The sequence below is a fragment of the Mastigoproctus giganteus genome, chromosome 8, assembly GCF_048544385.1.
Source record: "Mastigoproctus giganteus isolate SK-2022 chromosome 8, ASM4854438v1, whole genome shotgun sequence".
Taxonomy (NCBI): Eukaryota; Metazoa; Arthropoda; class Arachnida; order Uropygi; family Thelyphonidae; genus Mastigoproctus; species Mastigoproctus giganteus.
Genome location: NC_143582.1, coordinates 90103291 through 90127884, shown reverse-complemented (window position 1 = coordinate 90127884; position 24594 = coordinate 90103291). Strand labels below are relative to the sequence as shown.

General features: G+C 38.0%; 1 protein-coding gene across 1 annotated transcript in view; it reads right to left on the bottom strand.

Moving 5' to 3' along the window:
- Window positions 1–24594, bottom strand: part of LOC150081711 (regulator of telomere elongation helicase 1 homolog) — a 281392-nt gene that overhangs the window by 199145 nt on the left and 57653 nt on the right. Inside the window, exons 5-6 of the mRNA XM_090380292.1 lie at window positions 18602–18821; window positions 4012–4206 (exon numbers count right to left, since the gene is read on the bottom strand). Coding sequence (XP_090236418.1) covers window positions 4012–4206; window positions 18602–18821 — 415 coding nt within the window. The remainder of the gene's footprint in view (window positions 1–4011; window positions 4207–18601; window positions 18822–24594) is intronic.

Here is a 24594-nt window from a genome sequence, read left to right as displayed (position 1 = left end):
TAAATTCGGTATCTTTAAAGAATCTATTAAGCTGTTTGTGCCACTGTTCAACGTATGGGACAGAAATAAAGTATTTTTTGATATTACTATTGTTGGTTGGTGTAGTATTTTGTATCCTATCCTTAGCCTGTACCCTAATTCGGTTTATTGTGGCAATGGAATAACCCCTGTTTAAGAACCTGCTAGTTAATATTTGTATTTCTGAGTCCAAAGCAGATTCCATCGTTGAATATTTATAGGCATTTAGAAATTGATTAAAGATAATCGATCTTTTGTAGGTGAATGGGTGATAGCTATTATAATGTAGAAGCATACCGGTGTTTGTAGGTTTTCGATAGATGCTAAATTGTATTTTATTTGAGTCCCAGGTAAGCATGAAATTTAGAAAGTTTAATGACTTTGTATCCGTATCCTCCCTTTCCAATGTAAATTTGAGTCTAGAATGAATATTATTAAACGAATGTAAAATTTCTTGGATAGTACTACTATCAGTAATAACTAGAACATTGTCTAAATACCTCCCATAGTATGTGATACGGGGTCGAAAAGGTGTCAAATGTATATGCTGAATTGTTGAGAGATAGATCTCTGACATTAAGCCGCTCAGGCTCAAACCCATTGGTAATCCAAAAATTTGTTTGTACACTTTGTCTCAAAAGGTGATGTAGTTGGCCTCAACTAACAGTTTAATTAAGTGAAAAATTTCCTTAATAGGTAGCTTCGTATAATTAATCAGTGTCGAGTTTTTATTTAACATATCCCAAATAATATCTAATGTGTATTCAATGTTTACATTTGTATATAACGAGGTAACATCTAGTGAGAATAAATTGTCATTGCCGTCGAGTCTACAGTCTTTAAGATTATTAAATAATGTATCGTAGTTCTTAATCCCAAATTGTATTACCTGTCTAAAGAGTTTTATAATGTTATATACATGTGTGGCTAAGGATGAAAATGCCGAGTTCCTGTAGGAAACAATAGGTCGAATAGGAAATCCAGTCTTGTGTAATTTTACCTGACCAAAAAGTGCAGAAATATTGTATGTTCTGGCCTTCAATTCCTTTAACTGCGCCATAGTAATGTAGTCGTTTTTTCGATACGTAGTTATTGTTTTATTTTAATTTGGCCATAGAAATGTAGTCGTTTTTTTGATACGTAGTTAATGTTTTATTGTATTGATTGACCAAATTGGTAAACAGTGCCGGATCTACTTCAACTACCTCCACTTATCTTGAATTGGTAAACAGTGCCGGGTCTACTTCAACTACTTCCACTTATCTTGAAGTAGACCCAGCACTGTTTACCAATTTGGTCAATCAATACAATAAAACATTAACCACGTATCGAAAAAACGACTACATTACTATGGCCCAGTTAAAGGAATTGAAGGCCAGAACATACAATATTCCTGCACTTTTCGGTCAGGTAAAATTACACAAGACTGGATTTCCTATTCGACCTATTGTTTCCTACAGGAACTCAGCATTTTCATCCTTAGCCACTGTACATAACATTATAAAACCCTTTAGACAGGTAATACAATTTGGGATTAAGAACTACGATACATTATTTAATAATCTTAAAGACTGTAGACTCGACGGCAATGACAATTTATTCTCACTAGATGTTACCTCGTTATATACAAATGTAAACATTGAATACACATTAGATATTATTTGGGATATGTTAAAAAAAAAAAAAAACTCGACACCGATTAATTATATGAAGCTACCTATTAAGGAAATTTTTCACTTAATTAAACTGTTAGTTGAGGCCAACTACATCACCTTTCGAGACAAGGTGTACAAACAAATTTTTGGATTACCAATGGGTTTGAGCCTGAGCGGCTTAATGTCAGAGATCTATCTCTCAACAATTGAGCATATACATTTGACACCTTTTCGACCCAGTATCACATACTATGGGAGGTATTTAGACAATGTTCTAGTTACTACTGATAGTAGTACTATCCAAGAAATTTTACATTCGTTTAATAATATTCATTCTAGACTCAAATTTACATTGGAAAAGGAGGATACGGATACAAAGTCATTAAACTTTCTAAATTTCATGCTTACCTGGGACTCAAATAAAATACAATTTAGCACCTATCGAAAACCTACAAACACCGGTATGCTTCTACATTATAATAGCTATCACCCGTTCACCTACAAAAGATCAATTATCTTTAATCAATTTCTAAATGCCTATAAATATTCAACGACAGAATCTGCTTTGGACTCAGAAATACAAATATCAACTAGCACATTCTTACACAGGGGTTATTCCATTGCCACAATAAACCGAATTAGGGTACAGGCTAAGGATAGGATACAAAATACTACACCAACCAACAATAGTAATATCAAAAAATACTTTATTTCTGTCCCATACGTTGAACAGTGGCACAAACAGCTTAATAGATTCTTTAAAGATACCGAATTTAAAATTGTAACCAGGCCAATACGGAAATTACACACTATACTGAACAATCGCGTTATACTGAATACTCAGTTCTTTCCGCATTCGCAACACAAATTAATGATCTGGTATACAACATTTCTTGCGGTGATTGCGACTCGTGTTACCAAGGTTCGACACGATTTTCTCTTAATATTCATGTAAATCAACATGAAGCCTCAGTTCATGCTTCTTGTTCAGCAGCGTCAGAATTAGGCTTTCATGCCATTAACGAAAAACATACTTTTTGATTTAACAAGGCCAAAATACTTGTTAATGTTAAATGTAATTATACATGGCTATTAATTGCAGAAACCGTAGAAATTAAATTACACGGGAATTCTGTTAATGTTCGGCGGCCATATTTGATCTCTGATGCGTGGACCTTTACGTGCATGTGTGAAGACAAATAATCACTATTTAAATTTCAGGTTTAACCCGATTCGGTAATTTTCATTCCTGTGATCACGACATATGGTCGAAAAGCATTGTCAGCTTCAGGAAGGAAAATCGTTTCGAATATTTTCGTTAGATTCTTTTAATTGCGTTAATTTGATTTTTAATTGTTTTAAATTGATTTGAATTGTGTTAAAATGGTTTCTTAATTATTTAATTATTTATATTTTACTCTAATGTACCAGTAAGTTGTCGATTTTTTTTGTTTTTCCCGTTTTAATTTCTGGAGGGTATCATACGGAAGTGTTCTACATACTATATTGAGGTAAACTCCTCTTATTATTTTACAAATATTATTATCAACTTAGAACGTATTGAGTATTACAGCTCTGATTCATACTATATAAATTACAAATATGGTAGATGACTTTCATCAACCGGTGAAATACCACCACTTTGCTTATTGGAGGCTTGAAGTGGTGAAACCCATGTTTAGTCTCTAGAGCAAAGTTTCCGGGATCCCCCCCCCCCCATACTTCTCCTTCAACCCATGCACGGTACTAAGTACTATAGGTTTTGATACCTTTCGTGTTTGGGGTTTTCATAAAAAAAAAAAAAAAAAATAACATTATAAATATATTACTGTTACACAAAAGTATATTTAGTAAAAGTTCAAAAAAAAATAAACAACGGTAACTGACTGTACCGGAATAAAAAAAAAAAAAAAAAAATGGAATAACAAACTACTGTAAAGATAATTTCACTGTGGACTACCACTTGCCATCCAGATATATACAAATATATATATTCATTTTATTTATTGTTTTTTTTTTTTTTTTTTTCAACCTTTGGATGGGTAAAATAACTAAAATAATCAAACACTTAACCAATACAAACAACTAGTGAAAGAATAGATTCAATTTGATTCAGTTTTTGTTAGATTTTTCATTCCATTTTCATATTATTTGTGCTACAACAACTTCTTACAATTATCAAGTATCAATTTATCAGGTAAGATTATAAAATAACGTTTTTTACTCAAATTCTTAGTGTCTTTTAATATTTAATTAACCTTTGAGTTTTGCACAAACCTTCACACATTTCCCACAAATATCAGTGGTTGCCATGGAGTACTTTAATATTAAAAATTACCTCAAACATAAAATTTCCTGGCTTAGCCACACCTGATAAACCACTTTCAATAAAGACCTTATCTAGCTGCTCCTCTAATTCGCAGAACATCACCTTCAAAATTGATAAATCTGATAAGGAAAAATCTGGAGCACTTGCATCTATTGAAGAGTCAATATTTTCATAATCTTTCACTTTTTCAATGGCCTGAGTTACCTAAAATTAAAAACAGTAATGAATAGCCAATTTCACTTCTAATCAAGTTAAACAAGTTAAATAAAGTTAAAGAAGTGAACACTTACGTATTAAGAATAAAATTATGTAATATCATAATAAAATAAAGAAATGAGAAATGTAATTACCTAAATGTAAAAATGCAGCAATAACACAAATACATAACATTAGAAATATATTACTGTTACCTGAAATTAAAAAAAAAAGCTGAAAAAAAAACCCCCAAATAACAATAATTGACTGGACTGGAATTAAAAAAATGGAATAAGAGATTATTCTCTGGATGATTTCGCTGGTGGCTAACTAGTCAACAAGATAAATAACATCCAATGACCTTTTCTATTTTTTTTTAACCTCTGACAGATAACACTGCTAAGATAAACCTAACCCAACACAGGTACAAAAACATCCAGTTAGAGAACATATTCAATTACAGTAAACTCTGTAAAATCTGAGACATTTTACAAAAAAAAAAAAAACCATCATATTACAATCCAGAAAAAGCAATCCAGCACTTGTACCACTGAGAATGTTTGTTTTTAAGAATCCACACAAATGAGTGACAACAATTATTTTTATAAGATGCTTTCCGAACCATCTTGTACTGTAATCTACCTTTGTGAACAGCAGGATTTAAACTGCACAGATAATGTGATGCCATTAATATTCACAGCAGAACAAACTTGTCTCTACAACAAGCTGTCCCGATACTGCACTACTTCCAAACAGATGGCCTTGACAAAATGTTATTGCCGAGGCCATCTGTTTGAAAGAATGAACTGCCATGACATCCTATTTCAGCACTAACTAGATAAAAATTAGATAACAGGTGGTTTCTAGTAAACAAAATAGCAGACAAAATAGATGAAAAGAAGTTGGCCATGAGAGATGCTGTGTGGTATATGAAATCAGTTTTTGGAAATTGCAATACAAATACATCTATCCGATGAAAACCAATGAAATACCAGGACAGCTCATTACAAGGGCAAGTTTTATTCATGCAGTTTAATCCTGCGGCACACAAAAAATGATGGATAGATGATCTTTATAAATGTCACAGATGTAAATAAGTTCAGTTGATTGCATTTAATATTTATTGAAGTCTGCTCCATTAAAGCTGCTCAACCACTAAATATATGACACCTCTCAATCCCCAAGGATGACTGATTTTAAAGAGATTAGCATTAGCAAGAGCATATGATGTAACAAAGCAAGCTTATATAGCAACAGCAACCCTCCCCCCCCAGTCTTATTTCACCTATCTACTCGCTACAAATGTTTGTCTAGTTCTGCTTTGAATCTTTTTAAGCTATCAACTTCTACAACAACAGATGGAAGTTTATTCCAGCAATCAACCACTCGCTGGCTAAAGGCAAACTTCTGCACACATCTATCCTACAACTGTATTTCCTCAATTTGAATTTATGCCCTCTTAGGCGATTGTTCTGAGCAAGAGGAAGAATCCCATCAGCATTGAGCAAGCTAAAACCATTCAAGGCTTTATACACCTCAATCAGATCACCTCGCAGGTGTCTAAATCTCCAGACACTATAATTTGCAAAACTTAAGCCTTCTTCATAAGAGCAACCCTTTGTTCCAATCACTAATTGGGTTGCACTTCTCTGTACTTGCTCCAACAGCTCTACATCCTCCTTAAAATGAGGCCTCCAAACCTGTATACAGTACTCAAGGTGTGGCCTGACTATTGCCTTATACAAGGGGATAATCACCTCTTTATCCCTGCCTGAAAAATTCCTGTATAGCACTAACAAGACACCATGAACTACTCTTGCAGACCGTCATCACTGCTCAAAAAACTACATATCTGCCTGCACAATTAGCCCCAGGTCCTTTTCACTCTCTACCACTGTCAGTGTAGTAGCACACAGTTGATACGTTACTCTGGGGTAACTGCTGCCCATATACAGTACTTTACATTTGTCAATGTTAAACATCAGTTGCCACCTCTCAGCCCATCTGCTCAACTTTTCTAGCAGCATACTGTTATTAGTGTCATTAATTACCGACCTTCATATTGTCTGCAAACTTGGACATTAAGCCTGATATACCATCATGAATATCATTAATGAATACAGAAAACAACAATGGACCTAACACTGAACATTGGGCGACTCCACTAATAACATTACTCCCCGAAGAGCAGTGTCCACTGATTACGACTCTGTCTTCCCCCACTCAACCAACTCTTTATCCATAGCAGCAATTTGCCTCCAATGCCATACTCATCCGATTTGTGCAGCAGTCTTCCATTTGCAACAGTATCAAAAGTCTTTCTAAGATCCAAATATAGGATATCAAAATTATTCTTTGCATCCAGTTCCTTTGTGACTACATCATAATATCCAATCAAATTGGTCAGACAAGACTTCCCCTTAACAAACCTATGCTGCATCCAAGCTATAACTGAAGTCTTGTCTAGATGATCCTACAATGCTTCTTTAATCAGTGCCTCCATTAATTTCCCTTGGAACAGAAGTTAAACTAACAGGGCAGTAATTACCTGTGTCTCCCTTTGATCCTCCTTTGTGGATTAGGGTCACCTTTGCACATTTCCAGTCCATGGGTACCTCACCTGAGTCCAAGGAAGCTCTCATAATTATGGCTTAGAGTTTGCTTACTTCCTTTGCTGCCTCCTTTAATATAATTCGATAGATTCCATCCACTTCAGGTGCCTTTCTTATGTTAATCTTCAACATTTTCTCCTCAACTTTACTCTCAGTTATTAGCATTAGCATTAGTAGAGGCATTTGATGCAAGAAAGCAAGCTTATGCAGCATCAGCCAAAAAAAAAAAAAAAAACCCACTTCCACTTCACCCCTCTGTTCGTTCAAAATACCTGTCCAGCTGAGCCTTAAACTTATTTAGGCTATCAACCTCCACTACAAGGGATGGAAGTCTGTTCCACCAACCAACCACCCGCTGGCTAAAGGCAAATTTCCGCACGTCTATCCTACATCTGTCTTTCCTCAATTTGAATTTATGCCCTCTCAGGTGATTATTCTGAGCTAGAAGAAGAATCCCATCAGCATTGAGCATGCTCAAACCATTCAAGGCTTTATACACCTCTATCAGATCACCTCGCTGGTGCCTAGTCTCCAGACACTGTAATTTGCAAAACTTAGGCCTTTCTTCGTAAGAGCACCCCTTTGTTCCATTCACTAATCTTGTTGCCCTTCTCTGTACTCGTTCCAGCAGCTCTACATCCTTCTTGAAATGAGGCCTCCAGACCTGTATACAGTACTCTAGGTGTGGCCTGACCATTGCCTTATACAAGGGAATAATCACCTCCTTATCCCTGCTGGAAAAATTCCTGATTATCATTGACAATACTCCATGAGCTACTCTTGCAACCCGTCTGCACTGCTCAGAGAACTTCATATCTGACTGCACAACCACCCCCAAGTCCCTTTCATTCTCTACCACTGTCGGTGTAGTACCACAGAGTTGATACGTTGCTCTGGGGTTGCTGTTTCCCATGTGTAGTACTTTACATTTGTCAATGTTAAACTTCATTTGCCACCTCTCAGCCCATCTGCTCAACCTTTCCAGATCCTGTTGCAGCAGCATAGTGTCAGTAGTGTCCTTGACAACCCTGCCAACCTTTGTATCGTTGGCAGACTTGGACATTAAGCTTGATATACCATCATCAATATCATTTATAAATACAGAAAACAATAATGGACCCAACACTGAGCCCTGAGAGACTCCACTAATAACATTAGTCCACGATGAGCAGTGTCCACTGATTACCACTCTCTGTCTTCTCCCCCTCAAACACCCCTTTATCCATAGTAGCAATTTGCCTCCAATGTCACACTGATCTAATTTGTGTAGCAGTCTTCCATGTGCAACAGTATCAAAAGCCTTTCTAAGATCCAAGTATATAATATCAAAGCTATTCCCTGCATCCAGTTCTTTTGTGACTCCATCATAATATCCAATCAAATTGGTCAGGCAAGACTTCCCCTTAACAAAACCATGCTGTGTCCGAGCTATAACTGAAGTCTTGTCTAAATGATCCTGCAGTGCTTCTTTAACCAGTGCCTCCATTAATTTTCCTGGAACAGAAGTTAAGCTCACAGGTCTATAATTACTTGTGTCAGCCTTTGATCCTCCTTTGTAAATTGGGGTCACATATGCACATTTCCAGTCTATGGGTACCTCCCCTGAGTCCAAGGAAGCTCTCATATTTATGGCTAAGGGTTTGCTTACTTCCTTTGCTGCCTCCTTTAATATAACTGGATAGATCCCATCCACCCCGGGTGCCTTTCTTGTGTTTATCTTCAACAGTTTCTCCTCCACTTTACTCCCAGTTATTTCAAGATTCTGTAGCTTACTGCTAGAGTTGAATACACCCCTGGCATTCCACTCGCTGAATAACTCCTCATGTGTGAATGTCAATGCAAACTATTCATTTAGTTTGTTAGCTACCTGAGCAGGGTCATCAACAGTTGACCCATCAATATTAAGTGGACCAATCTGATTCATCCCCTTCCTTCTAGAGTTTACATAAGTAAACATAAGTACATTAGAAGATTATCTAGCTTACTGCCAGAGTTTATTACGCCTCTGGCATTCCACTTCCTGAATAACTCCTCGTGTGAATGTAGATGGAAAATATTCATTTAGTTGGTTAGCTATCCGATCAGGATCATCAACAGTTGAACCATCGATATCAAGTGGACCAATCTGATTCTTTCTCTTCCTTCTAGAGTTTACATAAGTAAAGAACATTTTGCTGTTTTTCTTTGCATCCTTTGCCAAAGATTTCTCGTAATCTGCCTTTGCCTGCCTAACCTCCTTTGTGACTTGGTTACAGACCAGCTTATATCTATTATAGATTTCTGTGTCACCTGTTAATTTTTATGTAACATAGAGGGATGGCATTCCCCTCTATGTTACATAAAATTTTCCCCTCTATGTTACATAAATCTGACATCAACTGAGGTTGATGTCAGATTTAGGATTTAGGATTCAGATTTAGGCCTAAATCTAGAACAATATTTCTTTGTTGGTATGAAAAGTCTAGTAGCTTCTAAGATTATTTCTTTGAATGCCTCCCATTTTGAATTTGCTGTTGGTCCCGCCGTATAGAATTTAAATACTGTCCCAGACCACCGTAATCACATTTACAAAAGCAAAAACCCTTCATTTTACCCCTGATAGTAGTTACAGATCACAGTGTGCTGAAATGGGATTTACTCTTTGAGGAAATCCCACTTCAGCACACGTCCAATAAATCCATAAAACCCTTGCTGCTGGGATTTACTCTTTGAGTAAATGCCACTTCAGCACGCTGTGATCATTGCCACCTAGTGGTTCCTTTATCTGCAGATTCTTAATGCATGAAGAATCATTACTGATAATCAGATCAAGAGTATTACTCCCTCTAGTTGCCTCCCGAACTTGCTGCTGTAGAAAACAATTATCCAATAAATCCACAAAAGCCTTGCTAGTGTGTGAGTGATCAACCCACAAATTCCAGTCAATCTCTGGGAAATTAAAATCCACCATTATAAGACACTCTGATTTACTGGCCCACTCTATTTCTCTGCACAACTGCTTATTATACTCATCAGATTCATTAGGCCTATAACACCACCTATTCTCATTTTCCCTTTCCCAGTGCTTATGTCAACCAAAGAGACTCAACATTGAATTGTCCACCAACATTAACTGGATGCACTTCCTTATATTTTATGCATTTCCTAACTAACAGCATAATCCCTCCTCCCTTTCTGTCCTGTCTATCTCTTATGTACACATTGTACTCCCCAAATTCCAATCCTGCACTGCTTATGTCTGCGTGACACCATGTCTCTGATATTCCAACAACATCTGCCTTTGATTTCTTGACTAGCACTTCAAGCTCATTAAATTTATTAACTATATTCCTATACTCCATAGACTTTGGTCCTTGGGGTTGTCACAGACATTCTCTCAGATATGCCAGACAAGCTGTACTTGCTGCCTGGGAGTCGAAAACACTGATGGAACTGATATTCGGGTGATACTCAAGTCAAGTGAACCCAATTTCGGAGAAGTCCAGACAGTCTGTGACAGCCAAATCCTCTGCTTGCACCTTCACGATGGTGGGACTGTTAGTAATCCTGGGTATAACGTCCATGCACAAGTACATGGTAGGTAACCACCCAGGTGTGAACCAACGTAAGCACAGGTCAAGGTGTGGCACCCACACCACATGGAGGAATGCCACCCCTCTATCTTACCAGGCAGTACTAGGTGGCAGATGACTCTCATAAACCGGTGCAATACCACCACTTTGCTTATTGGAGGCTTGAAGTGGTGGAACGCATGTTTAGTCTCTAGAGCTAAGTTCTGGTCAACCATTCCCTATCTCTTCCATCATGCAGTATGATTGATGACTTTTGAGGTTACGATGAACATCATGGTGAGATCCAATATTCCTTACATTTCAAGGGTACAGCTCTAAAACGGTGTTTGCAGGCCGGCCGCTAGTTAGTACACCGGACCAAACCTATTGGTAACTCTCTAGGAGGCTTCCGGATCAGCTAGTGTATAATCTTGCTACCTCTACTCTGCCAGATGGTTACTGGAGGGAGTCCGAGTAGTGTGTATGTGGGGAGCATTGCCGAGGCCACGTTACATCAAGGATCTGGGTATATTCTTACCGTGTGTACGCAATATCCAAAAATTTCATTACTTCATACAGCATGTCCCACCCACTTTTTCTCACTATTGAATACACTATGAATCGTCAAACTAATAGAGCAAGCTTATCTGCGAAAAGATCTAAACCTCCCAAGCACTTCCTAATATATTTTACAAATATACGTGGTCTCAATTCTAATCTCAACGATGTCCATTTTCACTTCCAGTCTGCCAAACCCCATGTACTTTTTCTGACAGAATCTCAGTTATCAGTTGATTCAAATACTGCTCATATCAGTTGCCCAAATTATTCGCTGTATGATTCCTTTCACCTCAAAGGTGGTATTTGTGCATGTACCCGTTCTGATATTCCCTGTCAGAGACTTGACAATTTGGAATCTCCTCTCTTTGATCTTCTCTGGCTTAAAATCTCTCTACCTCATTGTGTTAAATTCATCTGTTGTCTCTACCTTTCTCCCAACTCCACTAATCACTTGGAGCTCTTTGACTTCCTCTCTTTGCAACTTGACTTTCTCCAGTCCAACTTTCCTAACAGTCAGGTAATTTTCCTTGGTGATTTTAATGTTCACAACTCCAGAGCCGACCGGGCTAGCTGAGTGGGTAAAGTACCTGCCCGGCAACCAAAAGGTCGCGGGTTCGATCAAAGTACTGCAAAAAACCTTGGGAGGTGCAATATGGCCACAGACTACCAAATCAGAGAATATATATTAGATAGTATGAATCAGAGCTGTATTACTCAATATGTTCTACGTTGGTAATAATATTAGTAAATTGATAAGAGGAGTTTACCTCAATATAGTACGTGGAACACTTCCGTATGATACCCTCCAGAAATTAAAACGGAAAAATCGACAACTTACCGGTACATTAAAGTAAAATATAAATAATTAAAGTGAAATATAAATAATTAAATAATCAATTTAACACAATTCAAAATCAATTCAAAACAATTAAAATTCAAATTAACGCAATTAAAAGAATCTAACGAAAATATTCAAAACGATTTTCCTTCCTGAAGCTGACAATGCTTTTCGACCGACTGTCGTGATCACAGGAATGAAAATTATCGAATCAGGCTAAACCTGCAAATCATTATTTAAGGTTTAGCCTGATTCGATAATTTTCATTCCTGTGATCACGACAGTCGGTCGAAAAGCATTGTCAGCTTCAGGAAGGAAAATCGTTTTGAATATTTTCGTTAGATTCTTTTAATTGCGTTAATTTGAATTTTAATTGTTTTGAATTGATTTTGAATTGTGTTAAATTGATTATTTAATTATTTATATTTCACTTTAATTATTTATATTTTACTTTAATGTACCGGTAAGTTGTCGATTTTTCCGTTTTAATTTCTGGAGGGTATCATACGGAAGTGTTCCACGTACTATATTGAGGTAAACTCCTCTTATCAATTTACTAAGAGAATATATATATACAATTTTATATACATTAGCATTATCATTCTCATTATACCTATATATATACTATATTATATATGAACATGTGTGTGTGTGTGTGTGTTTGTGTGTTTTACCTGTATCAAGGGTGGCTCCTAGGCCTTAGCCCATCTCCACCTTGCACGTCTGTGGTGGTGCAAAAACTCAGCAAGCTTTTTATCGCTTGTGTATGTCCACCTTGCCACCAGGGAGCAGCCAACACCCAGGCAGCCGCTGCCTGCCCCCAGGCACAAGCAGCCAAGCCTGGGTCTACTATTACCTTTAGTGCCATGGGCACAAATCCCACACCCACCGGAGATAGTGCAATACCGGTGGGTGCCAGCAATCCCGTCCCCAGGTTGCCCAAACCTGGAAACCAGCAAAAAAAAAAAAAAAAAAAAAAACGAAGTAAATATTTACATATGTACAAAAGATAATAAAATTTTGACTCTAAATCCTAGTAATACAATTCAATTTACATATCTGAAAAGTCATCCTATTTATATTTAATGGGATACCAACATTTATATTAACTGCTCAGCTGTCAGATTTATACTCGATTTTGGATTTGAGTTCTTAGTTGAAATCTTTTCTTAAAGACCGATTCTGCAAAGGTCTGGAAAGGCTCAAAGTTTGTTTTGTTCTCAACTAGTATTTTCACGTTGTCCTCAGCTAGACCTGGAACCTGATTAAGTAGCAATACTCGATGGTCTGTATATTGCGGAAAAAACAGTAAAACATGGATCCAGTCCTCCATTTGACCACAGGTGCAAAAAGGATCCGGCTCCAAACCTCTGGCGAAAAGTTTGGCAATCAGAGATCCATGGCCAAACTTTTCGACAGAGGTTTGGAGCCGGATCCTGACCAGCCGGATCAGCATCCTGACCCGGCTGGTCAGGATGCTGAGGCTTTTGCAATTACTAACGACCTTGAACAGATTGTTCATTTACCTACAAGAATACCGGACAATCCGAATCATGCAGCCAACATGCTTGATCTTTTTCTCACAAACAACTCTTTTAAGTACACGGTCGAAGCGAGAGGTCCTTCAGGCACCTCAGATAACACCATGGTGATTGTCTCTTCTCCAATGGAGCCTTTATCTCATGGCTATTCCCAACCTCGTATTGTTTGGCATTACAAGAATGCAAAATGGGATGACCTGCGAGACTTCTTTTCTTCTTTTCCTTGGTCGGATTACTGTTTCAAAACTTCTGATGTCAATGTTTGCTCAGATCGTGTCAGTGAAATTATTCTTGCAGGAATGGAATCCTTTATCCCACACTCCACTTTAAAATCTCGTCCTTTAAATAAACCTTGGTTTTCCAATAATGTGCTAAGGCTGTTCAAGAGAAGAATGTTGCATATCATAATTGGCGTGTTTCTAATTCTCCAGTTTCATTTTCTGCCTACACCAAAGCTCGCAACAATTATAAAGCAGTTATTAATCAGTCCAAACTAGAGTTTGAACAGGCTAAGAGTAGAAAACTTGCTTCTTGCCCTAATGGTAGCCGAGCATTCTGGTCTCTTGCCAAAGCTATTGGCCGCAACTTTTGTCCATCTCTGCTCCTACCTCTGTCCAAACCAGATGGTTCTGTTGTCACTTCAGCCAAGGATAAAGCTGACCTGCTAGCATCCCATTTTTCTTCCAACTCATGTATTAATGATCTTGGTAAACTCCTCCCACTATTCCCAACACGCTCCATTCAATGCCTCCTTTGGTATTCCGTCAAAAGGATATCAGAAGGATTTTGATGAATCTTGAAGCCAAGAAAGCTCCAGGTCCCGATGGTATTTCTCCAGTTGTTCTCAAAATCTGTGCTCCTGATCTTACTCCTATTCTCTGCCGCCTTTTTTCACTTTCTTATTCCAAAGGTGTTTTCCTTCCACTTGGAAATTTGCTCATATCCAGCCAGTTCCTAAAAAGGGTGACAAATCCCTCCCATCCAATTATCGTCCCATTGCAATTACTTCTACTCTTTCTAAAGTAATGGAGGAAGCAATTAACCGCCAACTCTTAAACTACCTAGAAACCTTCAGTCTTATCAATGATCGCCAGTATGGATTCCGTCAGTGTCGATCCACTGGTGATATTCTGGCTTATGTTATCCATTTATGGACTAATTCAATGGAAAGGTTCGGTGAAACACAAGTAGTTGCTCTTGATATCTCAAAGGCTTTCGATCGTGTTTGGCATAAAGGTCTTCTAAACAAGCTTCCATGTTATGGTTTGCCAACTGTTTTTAGTAATTGGTTATCCAGTTTTCTCTCTGATCGCTCACTGAGGGTGATGGTAGATGGCTCTCTGTCTTCTAACTTCTCCACTAATGCCGGTGTCCCCCAAGGTTCAGTTCTTTCTCCCACTCTTTTCCTCTTGTATATTAATGACCTTCTTCCATTGACTGGAAATCCTATCCATAGTTTTGCCAATGATAGCACATTGCATTCCACTTTCCATTTTGAGAAACCTTGTCCTGCTCAATCAGCTTCAACTTCTCGAAAATCTGCTACCAATTCCTTAAATGCCAATCTTCAGGTAATTCTCCAGTGGGGCAAAGACAACTTAGTTGATTTCAACCCTTTTAAAACTCAGTCTTGTCTTATATCTCGCAAAAAGGATTCTTCTGCTCCTATGCTTATCTTTAGTGACACTCCAATTTCTAGGCAAAATGATACATCTCTTTTGGGGATTACCCTGACTTCTAATCTCTCTTGGCACAAGCACTTTACAAATATTGCTTCCTCTGCATCAAAAAAATTTGGTTTTCTCTTTTGCTCTTGGCATTACTTTTCTTCCAAACATCTGCTCACTCTGTATAAATCGCAAATCCGCCCAGCCATGGAATATTGTTCTCACATCTGGGGTGGTGCCCCCAAAACCTCTCTCAGGCTTCTTGATTCCATTCAGAAGAGGACAGTTAGGTTAATTAATGATTCATCTCTAACAGAGTCTCTCCACTCCCTGTCTCCTAGACGTACTGTTTCTGCTGCATGCCTCTTCTACAGATACTTCCATGGGCACTGTTCTTCTGAATTGGTCTGCAAAAGTAGCTCTTGCAGACTGTCTGCACAGATGTGTATACAGGTCTGGAGCCTCATTTTAAGAAGGATGTATAGCTGTTGGAATGACTACAGAGAAGGGCAACATGATTAGTGAATGGAACAAATGGTTGCTCTTGCAAAGAAAAGCTTAAGTTTTGCAAATTACAGTGTCTGGAGACCAGGCACCTGCAAGGTGATCTGACTGATGTGTATAAAGCCTTGAATGGTTTGAGCATTCTCAATGCTGATGGGATTCTTTCTCCTGCACAGAATTATGCTTGAGAGGGCATAAATTCAAATTGAGGAAAGACATTTGTAAGACAGATGTGCGGAAGTTTGCCTTCAGCTCAGAGGTTCCCAAACTTTCTCGGTTCACAGCGCCCTTAGTGTCCCATTATTTTTTTCACAGCACCCCTAAGCCAAAATAAATACCTAACACAGTGGTTTTCAACCTTTTAGTATATACCTATATAATAATTTTATTCTTTATATAGAGGTACAAAATAAAGATTAATTATAGATCACCACAAAATTAAAAAGATACAATACAATTTATACCATACACCTTTTTATAATGAAATTAATGTATAAATTAAAAAATAACAATAATAAACAATAATAACTTTAAATATCTTAAACCCAAATTACACAGCACACCAAGAATGTTGTTGCAGCACCCCGGTTGAAAACCACTGCTTTAGCCAGTGGGTGGTTGATTGCTGGAACAGATTCAAGGTAGAATTAGACAAACATCTGGTGCGAGTGGATGGGTGAAATGAGAAGGGGATGTGTGTGTGTGTGTGTGTGTGTGTGTGTTTTGGCTGGTGCTATATAGGTGATTTTTCTTGCATCATGTGCCCTTGCTAATGACCTGGCAAAATCCAGTACCCAAAATCTTGGTATCTGGCACCCAGCATTTTTTAGGAGGCAGTGCATCTGTATTATTGCGAGTAACACAAAAACCTGCATAAAAACCTCCATATACTGGAAATGTGCAAATGTATCCCCAATTCACAAAGGGGGTTCAAAGGGTGACACAAATAATTATAGACCTGTTAGTTTAACTTCCATTCCAGGGAAAATAATGGAGTCACTAGGTGATACAGGGATCACCTAGACATGACTGCAGTAATAGTTTGACACAGCATGGGTTTGTTAAGTGGAAGTCTTGTTTGACCAATTTGATTGGATACTACAATGTGGTATATACTACAAAGGAACTGGTTGCAAAAAATAATTCTGATAACATATACTTCGATTTCGGAAAGCTTTTGATACTGTTGCATATGGAAGACTGCTGTACAAACTGGAGCAGTATGGCATTGAGGGCAAGTTGCTGCAATGGATAAAGGGATGGTTGAGCAGGGCACGGCAGAGAGTGGTAATAAATGGACACTGCTCTATGTGGACTAATGTTATTAGTGGAGTCCCCCAAGGGTTCGGTGTTGGGCCCATTGTTGTTTTGTGTATTTATTAATGATATCGATGAAGGTATATCATGCTTAATGTCCAAGTCTGCAGATGATACAAAGGTTGGCAGAGTTGTTAATGACACTAAAGACAGTATGCTACTGCAACAGGACCTAGAAAAGTTAGGAAGACAGGCTGAGAAGTGGCGACTGAAGTTTAACATTGACAAATGCAAAGTACTGCATATCGGTAGAAGTAACCCAAGAGAAACATACCAACTATGTGGTACTAAACCCAGCGAGGTGGAGAATGAAAATGACCTGGGGGTAATTGTGCAGTCAGATATGAAATTCTCTGAGCAGTCCAGACAGGCTGCCAGAGTAGGTCATGGAGTTTTGTCAGTGATATATAGAAATTTTGCTAACAGGGAAAAGGAGGTAATTATCCCTTTGTATAAGGCAATGGTCAGGCCACGCCTACAGGTCTGGAGGCCTCATTTTAAAAAGGATGTAGAGTTGCTAGAACGAATACAGAGAAAGGCAACAAGACTGGTTAGAGGAACAGAGGGGTGTATTACGAAGAAAGGCTTAAGTCTGCAAGTAGAAGCATCTGGAGACTAGGCACCTGTGAGGTGATCTCATTGAGGTGTATGAGGCTTTGAATGGTTTGAGCAGGCTCAATGCTGTCGGGATACTTCCGCTTGCTCAGACTAAGAACCTGAGAGGGCATAGATTCAAACTGAGGAAAGGCAGTTGTAGAATAGATGTGCAGAAGTGTTCCTTTAGCCAGCAGGTATTTGATTGATGGAACATATTTGATTGATGGAACAGACTTCCATCTGTTGTTGTGGAAGTTGACAGTTTAAATAAATTTAAGGCTGAACTAGACAAACATTTGGAGTGACCAGATGGGCAAAATGGGAAGTTTTTTGTTTTTCTTTTTTTTTTTTGGCTGATGCTGTATAAGCTTGCTTTCTTGCAGCATATGCCTTTAACTAATGCTAATAGGTAGAAACTGTGACACAATGTGAAATTTTAAGAATTATTTTCAAAATCTACTCATAAAAATTGATTCTAAACATGAAACATTAGTGGGGTAAAAACCACATTGCCAGTATTATCAGTGGACAGTCCAATATCACAGTATGACTGATATCGACTGCTTTAACACTAACAAGTAAGGTAGCAGCAGTATGATAACCCATTATGTGAATTTAGTAATGAGAGTAATTTACCGTGTAATGGCTGTTTCCAAATGGTTTTTTTTTTTTTTTTTTTTTTTTGATTTGGTAGTTGTTGGCGCATCGGCTTCTGTGGCCATATTGCACCTCCCAAGGTTTTTTGCAGTACTTTGATCCAAGCCCGAGGCGGGAATCGAACCCGCGACCTTGGGGTTGCCGGGCAGGTACTTTACCCACTCGGCTAGCCCGGTCGGCTGTTTCCAAATGGTTTTTCCCTTTTAAATGCCATTGCCCCCTCCGCTTGAGACTAGATCTTGAACAAATCTGGCAAGGCTTTCTTATAATACATCTTAAAAATGCAAAAAAAGGACCAAGCTAAAAATAACAAATGACAATTCATATGATTTACAGTATAATTTATATTTGCACAGCCTGAAAAACCAAGAACCCAGCGGAAACAGATCATTCCTCCCATCTGAAATTGAAGAGGCCTTAAGAATTACTCTAGGCTCCAAAAGGATTCAAATCTAGATGACTGACATGTTTTTTAATTATTTGGATAGGATACATATTTCACACCATTAAAAGTATCAGAAATAGAAAATGACAGTAAAAAAATAAAGAGTTAACTCACCTCACTTATACAAAGTGCCAGGTCAGCTGAACGCAACTGAAAAGACATACTCTCTTCACAAACGCTTTCAATGTTATGGGCTTCGTCAAATATGACCACATTTCCACCAAGTTCTATTCCATGTGCTTTCCTTGTTCTTGGGTCAAGAAGGTAGTTATAAGGTGTAAAAATTATATCTGCCTGGGTTTTCAAATTTCTTGTAGCGTAATAAGGACAGCATCTATAAAAATTTAAGTTTAAAATATCAAATAATCAAAATCTTTATAATATTTTAACATATTACTTTTTTTATTTTCATTTTATATCTTTAATATACTTATCATATCACAACATTATCTTGACAACGATGTGATATGATAAATATCACATCATTGTCAACTCACAATGGTTCATTTAACTTGCCTAATTTTTCACAATGTTCCCTTCTAGATACTCTCCTGTAAGACTTAATGCACTTAACCCAGTAATTCTACTACTTTTTTTTTTTTTTTTCCCACTCACACTCATTCATCTTTTTCTCACACACCAGGGGGGATGCAATGATGCGTAATGTAAATTTAAATACTAATTAAAAATAATTAAATAAATTTAACTAATTAAAAAATTTAAATACTAATTAAAACTGTAGCATTTATGGTTTGTGTTCTTTTTCTCACACACTTACACTTTCAAAGCCAGAAGAATGAATGAACATGACACCGAGGAAGACATTTTGTGGCATTGCTGCCAACACGCCAATGACGATCTGACCTGGGTACTCTAACCCGGTTCTCTTTTAAAAAAACCCCATCCCCAGGCAGGGGAGGGAGGAGACTGGTCTCTGATTCCTCTCCTCCCTACCTACCCCCCATACTTCGCTTGGTGGGGCTAGTCTCCACTGACCTCTTTGGGGATGCCTACTCTATCGTTCCTATTCTTCTATCTGTTTTTCCCCCAGTCTTCAGTGTCTCCCTCCCTTCTCTGACTAAACCGGCCGAGTACACCCCCTTAACAATGCTGCCAAATTCTAATCAAGGTCTAAATTCCACTGTTTTCTTGTAAATCTCTTTTGACCAAATTCTAGTGTACACTCCCCCTTTTCATTTTTTTTTTTTCTTCTTTTAAGGCTTGCCACTGAAATCCTTGGAAATTAGGTGGTAGAGCCTGCCAGAGTACTTAATAATCTACTGGGTGCCTGACCTGCCTCCTCGTGGCAAAGTGTGGGCAACGGTGGTCCCAATAGGGGCCCAACAGCTAAATGGTCAGAGAAACAACAGAACATAATGCTACACAACAGACCACTCTCCACACACTTTTTAAATCTCTGGCCTCCACAGAGTTCTGTGTCACTCACAAAGAATACTACGCGGAGATGGGGGGAACTTGGTGCCATCAGACAACTAACACACTTTACTGCTGGAAGCATGGCTGTAAATCTTGATTTGTGCCATTGTCAAGTACATCCCAGTACTCTACCTCCCAGTTTCTGCTATCCTTTATTAAATATTTTTCCTTTGAGTTTCAAATTCATCTCCAAAAACAAATTCAGAGAGAGTAAGGAATGGAGGGGGAGGGACAGACATTGTTTCTTGGCCAAAAGTATCACAACAAACAAGCAGTTTATCCACCTTTCAATCTTAAAATTCAAATCGGCATTTCTGCTTTATCAATTTACCAAGCCTGAAACAAAACTTAATGAAACTCTTCATTCTTTTGAATTGTAGGGCATTTTTATACACTAAAAAGCTTCATAAACATGGTTAATACAAACAGAGAATGGCATAAAATGAGACAAACTACTAAATAAAATGTACTATTATTGGTAGCTTTAGGTCACCATTCTGTCATTCTTAGATCACTAACTTTTTGTGGGTATTAGTATTTAGTATTTTAGTATTAGTATTAGTAATGGCTGCATGGTGCAAGAAAGCCTATGGCTTATGATGTATCAGCCAAAAAAAAAAAAAAAAATCCTAATAATTAATAAAAGAAAAGAGAATTAAACCTATCATCCTATGCATTTCCCTCACCCGAAGGTACTATCCAGATGACCTTTGAATTTCCCTAAACTGTCAGCCTCTACCACCCACGTAGGCAACTTATTCCAGTAATTTATAACTCACTGGCTAAAATAAAACTTCCTGCAGTCCAATCTAAACATCTCCCCCCCGTAACTTGAATTTATGTCCCCTAGTTCTAGCATCATTTATAATCTTGAAAATTTCATCCTCATTCATTTTACTAAAGTGTCTAGTTTCCAAACTCTGCAACCTGACATGGACCCTACAAGGAGAAGCTGTTTTGGCTTGGGACTTGTTGAGGACCCCAACTGCATATGTGGGGAGAGTGAAAGCTGGAGCCACATAGCCTATGAGTGTCAACACTATGAAGACCTCAGAGGGTTACTAATAACAAGATTGAGATACCTCCCAAAAGGACTGGAGCACCACTTTCTGGATATTGAGGAGGAATATAGGGTGCTCTCCCAGGTATGCGCAAGACCTATTCACCAGGAGAAAAACACTACTAGCTAGCTACAGAGATTGATAAAAATTGCCGCCAAATGTGAAAACTGAAGCTCGCAGGTGACTAGTACTTGGACAAGAAGAGTGCTGATCACATGGAAAAAAAAAAAGAAGCAAGGACGGGGCTTGCCCCATGTGTGACAAAACCGAGAACAGACTAAATGCAGCACAGCTGCAAACAGCCTGATGGCGATCTGAAGAGGACACCCTAGCCCCCTTCACCTATTATTCCCACTTCCTTGTGGGGGATGATTCCCTGTTCCCTCCCCTCCTTGCCACCCCAAAACTTCTACTCTGGTGGGGCATGAGTAGAGTAGTAGCCACAATGAAAACTGGGGCTACTACTCTATTGGCCCTATATTTCTGTCTTTTCCCCCTCCTCACCTTCTCTTAACATAAAATTACCTTATGCCCAAAACTCGGCCTAGCAAACCTGTGACATTACCCCTACGATAGCACAGTTTTTTTTTTTTTTTTTTTTTTTTTAGGTCCTAGCCGCAAAAATCCCAGGAAATTAAGCGGCAGGACCTGCCAGCGTGAATCTAAGGCTATTGGGTTCCTGGTATGCCTCCATGGGGCATACGTGAGGCAATGTTGGGCCTCAGTAGGGGTTCAACGGCTAAATGACCAGATGAACAATGGTACAGAACACTACACACATGAACAACTCCCACACACTTTTAAATCTCTGGCATTTCCCAGAGAACTGGTTCACCCACAATGAAAGCAACGTGGAGACAGGGGAATCCCTGGTGCTATATGACAACAACACACACACACACACTCCAGAATGGCCACATAGTGCCATGAGTTTACAAGAGAGAGAGAGAGAGAGAGAGAGAGAGAGAGAGAGAGAGAGAGAGAGAGAGACACCAGAATATTACCAGATTTGTGGTATCACATGAATTCAAATGAGCAGCAGGTACACATAGCCAATTTTGACTTTTGGAAAGACGGAGATTAGGTAATTGTAAACAAGAGGGAACCAGAAAAAACTTTTTTGAAGTGCACACTGTACTATAAATTAAAATTTCACTGATAGCATACACATTTTATACTAAAATACAGCTAGGGAATCGTTAACTAGTACAATAGTCTTTCAAACATTAGCTTACCATTCTGTCATTCTTAGATCACTAACTTTTTATGGGTAGAACCTCATATGTTAGAAGGAAAAACTGGGCATGTTCAAATGTGACATCAGATTCTCACAACACATATTAATCCTGAAGTAGTCACACCCTATTTTGAAACATGAGTGATCACACCAGGTCTGAGAGATTTGAATACAGTAATACCCCGACTTACGCTACCCCCTTATGCGAACTCGGAGTTACGCGGTTCTTGATTTTTTCGTTTGGCAACGCTGCCGCCCACTATCTTCAAGGTCGTTTTTCATATGTTATCGATATACAGTGCGACGGCGGAGAATGAGAGCGAAAGATGAACAAAATTCAACTTTGCTGCTTTTATGTTTTTTATATCAGTGAAGGGGAAACACATTTCACCATAATAACGTAAAAACCAACACAATTCCAGCTATCGGTATAATCGCAAATGCAATTAGATCGAGTTTACTACCAGTTTATAACAGATTTCACTAGCAGAAACGCAACTGGATTTTTATTGTTTTATGGTAGTAACCCCTAGAAATGTGAGGTGTTAATAGTGTATCTCTGCCTTTATGGTGTTGTTTATTCAGCTGCTACATGCGCGCAGCTTTGTTTATGCATATCGAGCATGCCTCCTCATTTTGTAATTGTGCTTTATTCCCTAAAAATGAGTAAAATACTTAATTAAAAGGTGTGAAAAGGAAGCATCCTGGTGAAGACATTGCAGATTCAGAGAGAAAAAGAAAAGCAATTATCGATAAACAGAGGCGGACTGGATCAAAAATTCTTACCCGGGAAAATTTATAGTGGCCTCATACTATGGTTTATGGCCAAAATCACACTGGCCCACCGGGGTTTCCCCGGTAAGGCTTATGGCCAGTCCGCCTCTGTCGATAGAGAAAAAATATGAAATTGTGAAACGCTTTGAGCGAAGTGAAAGACCATGTGATATTGCACGTGCTACAGGCCTAAATGAAGCAACGGCAAAAAGCACATGACAATTGCAAACTTGACAGGTTGAAAATTGAAATGGCTCAATTGTAAAGGGCTTAAAAATTTTAGAAAACATAGACTCCAACGAAGAACGCGTTATAGCTACAAAGCAAGGAATAAAAAAATTATTAGCTTGCTACGAAGAAATTCTGCGTGAAAAAAAGAAGGCGCTGTGTCGTCAGACGAATTCGTTAGATTTTATGAAGCCATCGACATCGAAATAACTTTTTTACGTAAGTCATTTGTTTTTTAATACATATTTTGTATTAATATGTATAAAGAACTGCAATTTTATTAATATTTTTCTTCTAAACTAGTGTTTTTGTTAGTCCTTGGTCCCAATTAAGCAAAATTTATATGTATTTATATGCAAAGTTGTACCCCAACTTACGCGAATTCGACTTACGCGATTTTCGTCGGACCCACCTATCGCGTAACTTCGGGGTATTACTGTACAATAGTGATGAAAGTAAAATATATAGCCCTGGCTGAAAAATCTGTCACATTCATATAGTAATGTAGGTGTAATCGGAAAAATCATATTACAGGGAAACTATTGCTTTAACAATTTTCATAAAATGTGCAAAGTGGATAAACCTAGTGGGGGAAAAAAAGTGTTTCAGAAAATTGACTTATTCCCTCATTAATTTTAAACATAACTGAACCAACAGTATTAAACATGCTCTGGCAAATTCAAAAATATCTGTGTTATTTAATATTTTTGATCCAAAAATAAACCTCATTCAGTCATTTTCACAAGCATATAGCATACATAATCCACTTCCATATAAGCACAAAATGGGAGTACTTCCTGAAAAAAATATTGAGGTTTTCAAAATAACTTCCTCAATACAAAACATAAGCATATATAAGTGCTACCTGAGAGACCCAAGCAGCAAATCAAATGACAATGAACACTTCAGTGGACTGCCCAAATAATGTGCAGTACTACTACATATTGCACATTATTTGTCACAGACCCAGCACAACTACTGCAAGATTAAAGGGCAGGAAGATAGTAACCAGGCCATGAAGCAATAGATGTGACAACACAGTAATCATTCAAATAAAGACAGATACGGATTAAAAGGTAGAAATAATATCCATGACTTAGCAGTGACAAATGATTTGTGGTTCAGACTTTTATATTCATGCATGATTTTAAAACAGTTAAAAGACAAAACTTAATGCACTCTAAAAGAGGGAGAGGAGAGAAAACCCTGAAGAAACTTTGCCTGGAAAAATTTCCCCAAAAATCTATAATAATTTACATTTAAATAGGTAATGCAAACAAAAATTACTAGATAAAAATTACTAGATAGCCTGAAAAACAAGATGCATGGTATTTCAGAGACTGCTGGGAGCCATTGCGGTACAAATAAAC